This window comes from Antennarius striatus, chromosome 2, assembly GCF_040054535.1.
Source record: "Antennarius striatus isolate MH-2024 chromosome 2, ASM4005453v1, whole genome shotgun sequence".
In the NCBI taxonomy this organism is placed as follows: Eukaryota; Metazoa; Chordata; class Actinopteri; order Lophiiformes; family Antennariidae; genus Antennarius; species Antennarius striatus.
The window spans coordinates 11373438-11386094 of NC_090777.1; the positions used below are offsets into that span (position 1 = coordinate 11373438).

The following is a 12657-nucleotide window of genomic DNA, read 5'->3' on the forward strand; positions in this document are numbered from 1 at the left end:
ACTTGAAAATACTTCTGGTGCTGTCTATAAAACGTGACACCAATAAAAGGCTGACGGGAAATGGCTCGTTAAAGTTGGACACTCGTCTAGTCCTTGACCTTTGTTTTAACGCTGGAAAACAAATCAAAGATGCCTGAATGAAATAAAGCTTGATGAGCAGCTAGTGCCTATGCCGGGTGTATACAGTATACGTTTTTCAATCCCTAAAACAAGAGTAGAAATTAACAATTGCATGCCAAAAACACTCTTCCTCATGATTAATCTGTTTTCTTACAAAAATGTGTTTTTGCTGCACATACTTTACTTTACTTTTAGCACTGTGGAAACATTAATGACACCCTCTACATTAAATCATTGGGCCGGAGCACTGGAACAGAACTTGACAGTGATTGGCATAACACGATTCAACAACACCTGTCATAGGCCGCTCAATTTTGAACTACTGTACTTCGCACAAAGAGTGATACTCCTCCCTTGCTCAGAAATAAAGACTAGGTTATACAGTAGCAAATATCCTTCCCCACAATATTGCAGAACAGTAATTAACTTCCAAATTACTTGTGTAATTATCACTTTTATTCTAAAATACTGTATGTCTGTATGTATGATTGTCACCACTTACGATCAGTCTATTTGTAATTCAACTACAAGACAATCTGAGGAGAAACAAGACTGGTGGTAGTTGTGATCAGAAGTGTTTACAATGCATTTTTTTCTTTTTATAGACCTACTTTATTAACATTTTTTGTGAGAATCCATAAATGGGGTCAGTCTGTCCATTTGTGTGTGGAGAACTACTGAGTTTTACAAGGCATCAGAAAAAAAACAGCCGTCTGGTATTCAGCGATTCACTGGCCTTCTGCAGGACAGTTTCAGGTGCTCCAGTTGTCTTCCTGACGAGTCTGGACTCCAGACATAACAAGTCTTCAGACTGGCACAGAGTTTGCAGTCTTAAGACTGCTATTGGATAATTTATCATTCTGGTCTTCACCAAGTGTAGATTAATGACAATGATGTATTACCACACATGTATCTTTAAAGCCAACAAGCAGGCTTCAGTGTTGCTGAGTACAACAGCACTGTAGTAATTCAGACCTCAGCCATGTCAGGAGAGCTATAATTATAGATGTAAATACAGCAACTTAGTTTTATGACACTGGTGTAATGCCATGTTTAAAGTCAGGTGAGGAGTTGGGGCAAGACGATGACCTCCCACACAACAAAAAAACATGCTGTTAAATATTGCTGGTGCCCCAGACGCTGACCCTGACAAATCTTTCAACAGAAATACAATCTCAATGTCTGGTCACAGTTAATTTAGCCGGAGAACAAACTGGTAAAACTATTACCATATTGTCCTAGGTCACATTCTGAAACACATGACTGGAGGATACAAGTTGAGACCCGTATTCTCCACACACAACCAAAGTCAGGTAGCCTTTTTACCAGTACTTTCTGTCAGTACTGTGAAGATTAAACATCTTCAGAGGGTGACAACTTTTAAATGACAGTTTTCATCAACAAGATTGTCAGAGCCTCTTTAATTACTGAGTGTATAAAAACTAACACAGTCAACAGACTATATATCTTGTGCTGGCCCTGCTAGAACAACACTCTCAGGACTCTCAGTTTTACTCATCATTTACTAATAGTTTCCTTACTTGCAGACCTTTTATCTTGCTACCACATTTACATCGTACTTAATTTTCTACCTGATTTTAGTGTTTAATAACAAATCATTTTAATGTGCTCAGTTTGCTTTAGCCTTCGGTTCTCTTCTCTCCAGACATGCAGGCATCTACACATCTGGTTGCTGACTACACAGCCAGCTGCTTCCCGCCTCTTCTCCATTAAGTTTGACCAAAGGCCTTTCCAATGCCAATATACTAATGATTTGATTTTGAGCAGGGTCACGTCATCATATGACAAACACACAGATTTAGACCATTTAGACCACATACATTAACATGTGCCAAAGTATATTTGGCCCATTTTAAGAATGAGTGAGTGAAAAAGAGAAAAGTGGAAGCTCCAAAAATTGTAAATGAATATGTGGGGATTTCTGGCATTGGTAATCAATTTAATAACATAGGCATGAAATACTTTGGAGACCGCATCACAAGTTAATTTAATTGAAGGAAGACTGTTTAAAAGAGGGTATTTACAGTATTCTAGTCTGCACATGTGAAAAAATAATTAATTTTCAAAGTAAATTGTATTCTGAAAATATCAAGATACCTCTTCAATACATAATAGACGTGTACAAGTTTTACCAAAAGCTATTGCAAAGTTTTTGAGTAATGACCCAGAAACTCTCAAATTGTAACCATGGAAATATTTTTAAAAAACATAACATATAATATTAAATAACACCATTTCCAGACTTGATTATTGTCTACAGGAAGACGTGAAATATGAATATCTTTTGAATTATGTGAGAATAACTTACTCAAACATCACTCATTCATCATTATTCATTATTAGTCTGTTAAGTATATGCCGGAAGAGATGTCCATGGGTTGCCTTGGATTACATATCCCCATTACTCTTTCAGCAATTGTTCATTATCCCTCTAAACTTGCGGACCTAATTTGGACGGTGTATACAGGTGCACAGGTCAGACAGAAGGCAGAAAATAGACTCAAAGCAATTAAAATCCAACACCAAAGTAGATTAAAAAAATTGTGCTTGGAGTTGAAGGTGCAGACATACTGTATGACCTCACTGTACTCCATTTCAAATTAAGTGTTGACTTATGAAAAGTGAAACAGCCAAGCTGTAGTCAGACAGAAATATCACTGGTTTATTCAAGCCAGATTCAGCAAGTCCAATATGGATGAAACCTGATCCTCTCTAGAGTGAACGGATTCAAACCAAACAGAAATTATACTGCATGACTACAAAGGTGTGTTCTACTCTTTCCAGAGCACCACGTTGTAACTAATGGGGAAATCTGTGCATTCATGCTTATATTCATGCTTACTGATATGAATATTTAATTTTTGTGACCCTGTTTTCTATTTGCAGCAGTTATCTTGCATCATTAAATCGTTAACAAGTGTGAAACAAATCTAAATTCATCAAAACCATAAATGTGACAGAAGAACTCATGAGTCAGTTTTGCTTAATTTAACACACTGGATGTCTTTGCCTGAATGCTTTTGTAAAATGCACTACCCCTTTATAAATGCTGTAACCTTAAAAATCAAGCTTGGTTAGAGTTTCCTCATCTTTAAGAGACATTTTACTGGCTAGACTGCTTTGTTGCATATTTGTGCACTTCAAGGTTTCATCTGGTTGTCTCTGTGTGTGGAGATATTATGTATACGTTCTTACATCTCATAACGGCTAATAAAATATCATGTCTTGGCTTTTTTAAATTACTATGAAAGCATGACATTAGTCAAAAAAATTAATGATCATCAAAAAAATCCATCCGTATCTGCACCACCTACATATTTGAATGAGCTAACATGAAAACCTCACGCTGTCCCGCTTTAAACTCCACCCACTACCTGTCAATCAAGCGGCCAACCAATCATGGCGCATCTGCCAGAAGGAATCACATGAACAATATGGCGTAAGGCATATGGTAGCAAGGCTTTTTGTTGAGGTTACGCCTTTCGTCCACACGACAACACAGATATCCGGGACAAAAACGCTGGCCTAAGTAAAGTTTTTTAAAACGCCGAGTCTGCGTTGTCGTGTGGATGTTGTAACCGGAACCTTTTCAATCTGGGGGGCGAAAACCGCTGTGACGTTAGTGTGTGTGACCCGTGTCTACATTTACACACAGAATGGATGGAGTTAAAACCGGCTATTTTCTGACGTATAACAGCTCCACGTCGAATAAACATGCTTGACAGTTGGATATTTGTTCATCTGTTTTTCTTTACGAGTCATAAAGTTTACATATTTATACATTCATTCATTCATTCACGTTCCTCGTTGACGGCAGTTTTGGGTCAGACCGGGTCACACTGCCTGCTGGTGGGAGAACTCTGTGATGGAGGTCGTCCTCCAGGAGGAATTGCATGAATTTGCACAAGTCCCAATGATATGACCCAGGCATAATCACTGGCTATACCTCAACATTACAACATTACAGTGTGTACTGTATACGTGTGCAAGTAAATGGAGTAAAACAAAAGTAATTTCCCTACGGGAATTATTAATAGACTTATTTAATTTTTTAAACACACACACACAGTGTACTGCCATCACTAAAATATACATGTTTTGCATACTTCCTTATTTTACTGACAGTTTTATTCACAGGTTTTCTGCAAAATGTCACACACTTCAAACTCATGCCAACTGATATTTTAGCATCCAGTAGATGTCGTACTAGAGCAAATGAAGCCTCATGAAGCTTTGAACCACAATGGACCGATTGGGATGAAAAACTTAGATGCTTCATGTGGCTTCATCTGTCCATCACAAAGTATACATGCACTTCCCAGTTTACATAATTTCAGAGTGTCATAACTGTTCCAACAATTTTCATGTTTTTGAGCAGAAAGTCCAAACAGCAGGAACCACACAGAAAACGGCAACGAATCCTGAGTGAAACTATCTGACTAACACAAACAGTCTGTCCAGCTATGGTGTCCGTTTGCAATGGGACAATCGATGTAGTATCGAAAATGCTCCCCGTGCATCTGAGAAAAATGGTCTTTAAGTAACTACATACAGTTCTGTTCATGTAGTCAGTTAACGGAACTATCACTTCTCTAAAATTTCTTCTCCACGTTAGCTTTCCCAATCTCACGATTACTTAATTTTTCTCTCCAGTTAGCCTGCTAACATTCACCTACGGCTTCACAATGTCCGTCCAGCGCAATCCATGATTTGCCAACTCAAAGTTGTTACGTCACCACGTTGATTTTTGACTACATTGGGTGCGCTTGGTTTATAATACCAATGCATTTGTTTTCATATGTTTGGTATGAAGTCTGATATTATTATTTTATCGAGGAATTTCCACGGGTTCCAGCTAGTATTGTTTTATCTGACCATAGATTTAATACTATCCACTAGGCTTTGACACACATGCACAGACACACGCACACACAGACACATGCACACACTCAAACCCAAGGTCCCCAATGACCAAAGCCACACACCGAGCTTGTAAAAAGGTCCATATGGTTTGAGAGACTTTTCAGCTGTTGCGATATGAACTTAAGACTCCCATTACTGGACACAAAAAGGAGCAAACAAAGTAAAACAGCCGACCTAATTCATATTGTGAAGCTTAACCAGTGATCATCACATTGATCCTCAGAGTTGTGACTAGAAATAAACATGCCTACCGGAGTCCTGACTGGACTTGGATTCAGACAGACTGACAGCGGAAGCGTCACGTGACTGGTCGATCATGCCGATGTTCACCTTGTGCTTATAGGGGTCAAGAGCTCCAAGGAGACCCAGCACACGGATGGCCTGTTGGGAGACACACAGCGCACTCACATCAGTAACTGTCTTCTGAATTACAGTTTTAAAATGTTTTTACATCCTTGAGGTTGTGAAGGTTTGCTGAAATAGCCTGTTTAACAAATTAATTTTACAACTGAAATGTGGACTATACAGTAATTCATGAGATTGAGAGGTCTTTCTGGATGTTGTGTTTTTTATTCTAGGACTGAGTTCCCACTGGAATCAATATATAGTGTTATAAATCCAAGCTGACTACAGCTGCCGTCCTCTTCAAAGCAGTCGTTCAGGTCTGCAGACGGAGAATGCATGATACTAAATCGTCGATCTCTGGTAGAGATGATTTTCTTCATCAAAAATGACAGGACACGAATGAATGAACCAGAGTACCGGTAAATATTCAGGTAGACAAACGCCTGTGGATGGTGAGCCTAACAGTATTTTAAATTCATGAGATAAAAGAAACAAGTTACCACCCACAACACAGACCCTGGCGTTGCTGGTCATAATTTACCAGCAGGGGAAAAACAGTTGACAATTACCACTTACATCACAACTAAAGAAAAAGTTACTACTATAAGGAAAATGTAAACTCACACAGCACGTGTCCTTATAATTATAATTCATGAGTTAAAGTCAAGTCATGTTTATTTAGCATACGTTGACAGGAAAGGATTCTGGCCTCATGATAACTTGCAGATTGACAGAGCTGAGTTCTAATTGCTGCCGATACAAACTGTGGGGTATAGGGGGTTTATGAGTTGAGCTTGAGGCACCCATGCATACCTCTCTCCTGATGCCCTGGTTTTGTTCCGTCTTGAGAAAGTTGAGCAGCACCTCTAGAAGGGAGGGGTACTTGCGATATGGCTCCACCACATAACCTGTACTGGCCACCTGCTGGCCCAATGTCCACAGAGCGACCTGGTGGAGAGACAGAGGCACATTCACTTTACATAGAGCTACCCATAGAGAGGCAGAATTAATTTACCTGTTTTTTTAATTAAATGAATCCATTACACAAAGATGAGTCCAAAGTCATTTATTACCTCTTTTCTACATCATTTCAGGTTAAGTTGCTGGACCTTATTGAAAAATACCCTATATTTGATCATTGCACTCAATCCTGTTTAAACAGCACATACCAGAAATACAAGTATCTCAAAAAGCTTTCCAAGTGACTTCAGATGTTTACAGATATTCTATCCTGTTATGTTCACTGAACTGGGCATGTATTTACTACAGGAAATAAAATATTTTTCAGAACTGTCAGTAGTACTGAGGATATAATGATGATATAAACTGGAACCATGTGAATGACATATTCCTGTTTGTGACTTACTTGACGTTTGGCCAATGAGGAGGAGTCCTGCAGCATGTCCATGATAATTGGAAAAAGCTCATCCATCCATTTTCTCATTTCCAGGCCACTCACCTGACAGGATAGTCACAAGAGACCCTTCAAAACTATGCAAATGTATGGCCTTTCCTGTCACTAAGATATATACAATCTGAATGTATGTCCTCTGGTCTATCATGACACATGGACAAACCACACACCCCCTAAGCCTGCTACATACATACAGAAGAAGAGACACTGTGTGGGTCCTGATCAAATACCAGCTTCTCTGTCTAGGCCGTTAAATGACAATGATGTACTTTGAGTTGTTCCTAAAATGTGTCTTTTGCTTTCAATCCATTCATCCCTGTCCCTGTGTCACTGGGTATTTATTAGTTCACAGCATCATTTTGATATTAACAAAATGAAAAACCATCACTATCATTTTGACTTCCACACAATGTGTTTTAAAGTTTGTGTGACTGTTTTAGTCTATTTTTTGTAACTTTGTTTTGAATTCCCTACTCTTTCTTACTTTTCTTACGTTCTCTGGTGTTGGTTCCTGGGCATATGGGAATTTGCCTCTTCCTGCACTGAGTCAACCCTGAACATCTGTTCAACCTGAGAATCTCTACACTTTGTTTGAAATCCAGAGTCTGTCTGGCCCTAACTGGGTTTTCCTTATTCGTCTGTGGGGACTGTTGAACCACATGGACAGAGTGAAAAAGACTGAAAATTCAACCTCCGGAGAAGACAAAATAAAATCACTTGCACTAAAATGAAAAGAATCCAAGAAGTGATGGCCAGGGGCCAATCAATTTTGTTCCTATTTTCTGGGTAGAGAAACATTTGATACACAGGCTAATAATGGTGCAATACATTTTAAAACAATAAGGATCACATTACCTGAGCTAATTCCCCAATGGTTGCAAGAACACTAATAACAACTCCAGGGTTTGGGTCTGGGTCTTTCAGCTTGAGGATGAGAGCCTGTAAATAAAAACTCTGTGAATTAAACTCTAGTGTTCCCCTTCTTCATAAATAATTTGCATTTCTGAATTTACAAATCTGAGAATAATGTTTTGAGAGGTTCGTGTAGCACCGCTCTCCTACAACTAAGTCATACCACTGACATAGTCGTAGGAGAAACAGCTGAACAGAATCATCTAATGTTTAAATTTAACACATTCTTCTTTGTTACCTGATGCCAGTTCCATATCATATTCAAATGTGCTATAATAGCAGAGGCTAATGTAGGGACTAGCTTCAAGTAGAAGTTTCACCCTTAAAAGTTTTTACCCCTTTTCCAAACTTGTCCTCAGGCTCACCCAACACTCATTATGACACCACTAGAGGCAATTACATCAGAGGGAACAGATGGCATAATCCAGTTGTTTTCTGATACTAACTGAAATCTAAAAAAGACGTGGACGTATTATTAAACAATCAAAATATAGCAGTTGTACCTTAAGGATTGGCTCCATGTAGGGCCTTATGAGGCGAGGGGCATTGGAGACAAGGTGACCAAGCATTCGAGCACTCTGCTCTTTGTTCCTGCCAACACCGCTGTGCTCAAGCTCTGTCAAGATCTGCAACAAAATAAAATGTGAACATCTCAGGCAGGTGGTGTTCTTATGGAGAAAATCCAAATCATGAAAAAAAAAAAACAAAGAGCAACAGTTTCAAAGTTACAGCACTTTAATGCTTGCCATGTAGGTGACCTAGGGAACATTGATCAAGATTAAAGAATGCCACTTGGAGAAAATACAAGAGAACAGCAGTGAACTTTTTCCATACAGGTTTCCTCCCATGCTGGTTGTACCCTGCTAGGGTATTATTATTATTACTAGGGTATTACTATATTATTATTATTATTATTATTATTATTATTATTATTACTAATATTTTAATACTATTATTATTCCTTTTCCCCTTATGTCTTAATTTTCTTCAATACATATTCTCCCTGTTTCTGTTTGTCTGAATGCTGCTGCAACATGTAAACTTCCCAGTTTGGGATCAATAAAGAATATGTTATCTTACATAACAATAAGGGACGCTTAATGCTTTTGTTCACGTCAAATATCTAGAGTATATCAAAAAAGCAGTCATCATGAGCAGAGGGTCATGAAACCAGGTCTGGTTCAGTCAGAGCACCAATAATGCTATCACCGAACGAATGTCAGAGACATACAGTATTTCAGGCTACTAAACTGAATAGTATGACAGCATACCAGATCCTTTGCTGCCCTCTAATGGCAACTAATTGAAATGACAAGTAATCTTTCAAGCATAATACTGTATAGTGTAAAAACGGGCACATGATTAATACACATTTCTTTCACTTAAGCTACCCTAATTTTACTTTCTTGACTTCAACAATCAAACTAAGTAGAATCAATTACTGTAACTTTAAAAAAAACTTCGTATCATCAATATCTTTGACACATTATTTATGCGTTGTCCAGAATCCTTCCACAAGATCCAATTGTAAAAATTATAATCCTGACCTAAACTTCAATAATGAAAAGGGCGTCATTTTGCTACAACTGTTTCACAGCTTGCATGTTAGTGTACCAAACCTAGCAGTGAAACAAATGTGGGGTCAACGTATTTGATTTTAATCCCACAGCAAACTTCCACCTTAAGGACAAAAACACACAAGACGATTAACACAAAAAGCAAAACAATAAATCACCACACTACTCAGACTGTGTCCTGTGTTACGGTTTCCCTACCTGGATGAGCATCTTGCGTAGGAAGGGCATAACAAAAGCAGGGTTCATGCTGCTGAGCCGTCCGATTGTGCAGATGGCCAGTTCTCTGATCTCAAACACCTCATCATTGAGTGCAACAAAAAGGGCCTGCAAGTTTTCTGCCTGGGCGAGGTGTGTGTCGAAACGCTCGTCTAGAGATGCCAGCACACAGTACCGAATATCCGGATCTAGAAGGAAAGAGGGATGAGACGAAGTGAGATATTTCTGCACCCATTCAACACATCACGGGTGATAACAGCATATGGCCATTCCTGTGCCACATATGCAATATTTCTTGAGAGCCAAATGCCCATACTTAAAAACCTGTGCTAGCATTTCATACAGAGACCTTGATGCATCATTTATCAATGAAAAAAAGGGAAGAAGAAGTACAATTCTTCTACCTGGGTCAGTGATGCCAACAACCAACAGCTTGCTGAGCACATCTGCAACAACCTGCACAGCAGTCTGGCTGACAACATGGCCATTGATCAAGTGATTGGATGGGGTGAGGAGGCGTGAGCAGGTCCGAGCTGCCTCCATCCGGATTTCTTTGTGCTCACTGTTCAGGAAGTGATCGGCACAGTGACGCACGAACTGAGTGAGGGAGTGTCCTGTTGAAAGAACATAAATTAAAAATGCTTGCATTTGTGAATGTAGGTAGAAACCTTAGCCCAAAAAATAACATTTGGTTTTTGCAGTCTTAAAACTTTACTGACAAGATGATCACCTTTCAGATTTTCATTAAATGGCATGGCAATGGTCGCCCTTCAAATTTCAATGTCTAATCATAAACTTAACATATAATGCACACCGATCAAATTTTCACACGACCGATAAGAGTCCTACCTCAAGAAAATAAAAAGCCAAGTCAGAATCATGACTTTTGTTGCCAGTACTGTTACCAGGTACTGGCAACAAAAAGTAAGCCATCTGGGAAATGAATTTCATTTACATAAAAATATGAAGGAGTCATCTACACTTGGTATACTGAACAGAGTATCCTGTAGCACCACATATCAAACGCAGTAAGTGCTGTTAGACTCATTTGTACGTCGAGCTGTGAACTGGCATCCAAAGCTGAAGCTACCTTGTGCTATTTGTGGCAGAGTGAAGGCAGTTTCATCAGTATTTTTAGAAGTAGTCGCACCGGTATATCCTATATTTTTTAAATATATTTGTTTCATTCTCTTTCAGCTAAACAATGCTCAGTAACCTTTGTCAGCAAACAATAAACATATATGGTTAAAACTGAATTCAAAGGGGAATGACTTTAAAATACACAAGTCTGACAATCCAGTGCTTCAGATTACCTACTGAGCCCAGAAATCCATTCACACTCCTTTCATAGTGCTCTGTGTTTTCCTCAGGGAATGCCACTATTTACACTTTCTTTCTCTGTGCTTCTTGTGAAATAAAAGAGTAATAGCGAGTAGCACTAGTATTAAGCTGCATTTTGTGCAAGATTCTTGCCTTCAAACTCAAAGCTTCCCAGTGTCCGTAGAGCCAGTGTGATGCTGCCTACGTCACTGGCTTCAGGGATGTTTGTGAGGCTTGGTGACGACAGCTGGTGAGCCAGGCCTTTGGGCATGCCAGGGTGTCGCAGCGGCTTATGCATCAACACCAAAGACAGCATCTTCAACAGACCATCCTGGATGTCCTTCTTCAACTGGGGGATTTGACGACTCAAGTCATACAGCACCGCCGTCAATGCAGGACTAAATTAATAGGACACGGAGAAAAAAACAAAGACAGATCATCAATGATGTCATTTATAGATGAGGGGAAATATGTGTGTGTTAATCGGTGAATACAACTTTAAACATAACACTCAATCTCTGGGTTTAAAAACTGCAATTTGAATAAAAGCAGTCCAAAAATCAACAAAAAGACGTAAAGATATGTTCTATAAGATATTAAGGAGCATTCTGATGAGACCATTGTGTCCTACCTGAGTCCTACAGCCAGCATAGGCTCCAGCAGCTCTTTGATGTCAGGTTGGATGCTGGGTCCCATAGCTCTGGAAAGCATGCTGATGCAGGTGAACACCGTGGCATCCACCTGCATGGTCTTCTGCCTCCTGCGTACAGGACAGACAGCAGAATTTTAAAGAAACAGGTTTTCACTGAGTACAGCACCAACAAGAATTACTTATCTGATTGAGAAAATGATTTTTACAGCATTTTAACTCAGTATGTCAGAGTAAAAGAATAATTCACAACACTGACAACAAAATGTGTGTGGTATAAGAAGTGAGGAGCTATAACTGATGGAGACAACCATGCTTTTAAAAACTGACTTGTGTGCAAAGTCCTTGGGTGGCAGGGCAGCCTTGATAATCTCAAGGATCTTGGTGAGGTACGGCTTGATTTCTGCCCTGACAGCCACCACCAGCAGCCCCAGAGCCTGAAAAGCTGCTGTCCTCTCTTTCTCCTTCTTCAGGCAGGCCAACAGGTAACCCATAGTGTCAGAGAGGTACTGGTCTGCACAATTAAAGGAAAATCGCAAAGGGTTAAATGTACATAGCAATGTACATAGGCCACAAAAATAAATCAAGAAATATTGGTGATGAATAGTGATGATCTCTTTATTCTCTTTAAAGAGCTTTGTTGTAATGATGACAGAAGGCAGTGGCTACAGTGACTGGTGAAAATGAACAGCTCCTTATTCCTGCATTAAAGACAGTCAAACGGATCCAGGCATACATTTAATCATGAACTACTCCCACCTGTAAAGATATGTGGCTGGAAGGCGGCCAGGCGTGGAAGCAGGTTGAGAATGGTCATCTGGATTAGAGGGTTCTTACTGGTTTTGTATTTCAGCACCCACCGGCACACCTGGACAGAATACATGATAGATGTGATTTTTCCTGTATCAGGACTGCACTCGTGTCAAGTAGTCAACCCACCAACATCTATCTGTAGTTGTGTTATAATATAACACAACTACACACCCACTGTGTGACTCCAAGGCACTTCATTTATGTTACTACCCCTATAGGCTTCACAGACGAGGAAAAATCTGACACCCAATTATGCCATCATTGCTTTCAGACAAAAAGGGAGAAAAGGTGAAAATTAGTGTTGAAGATTCATCATAAAGTGCCAGTTTAAGTAAGGGCCAGAGAGT

The 12657-nt window shown here is 39.4% G+C and overlaps 1 protein-coding gene across 2 annotated transcripts in view; it reads right to left on the reverse strand.

Moving 5' to 3' along the window:
* mtor (mechanistic target of rapamycin kinase) overlaps window positions 1–12657 on the reverse strand; it is an 81163-nt gene that overhangs the window by 64771 nt on the left and 3735 nt on the right. For both annotated transcript variants that reach the window (XR_011037383.1, XM_068328056.1), the window contains exons 8-18: window positions 12257–12365; window positions 11828–12011; window positions 11480–11608; window positions 11002–11246; window positions 9933–10142; window positions 9511–9716; window positions 8239–8361; window positions 7679–7762; window positions 6776–6868; window positions 6223–6357; window positions 5316–5445 (exon numbers count right to left, since the gene is read on the reverse strand). Coding sequence is in view for 1 of the 2 variants with exons in the window: in XM_068328056.1 (XP_068184157.1) it covers window positions 5316–5445; window positions 6223–6357; window positions 6776–6868; window positions 7679–7762; window positions 8239–8361; window positions 9511–9716; window positions 9933–10142; window positions 11002–11246; window positions 11480–11608; window positions 11828–12011; window positions 12257–12365 (1648 nt within the window). In the remaining variant the exon portion in view is untranslated. The remainder of the gene's footprint in view (window positions 1–5315; window positions 5446–6222; window positions 6358–6775; window positions 6869–7678; window positions 7763–8238; window positions 8362–9510; window positions 9717–9932; window positions 10143–11001; window positions 11247–11479; window positions 11609–11827; window positions 12012–12256; window positions 12366–12657) is intronic.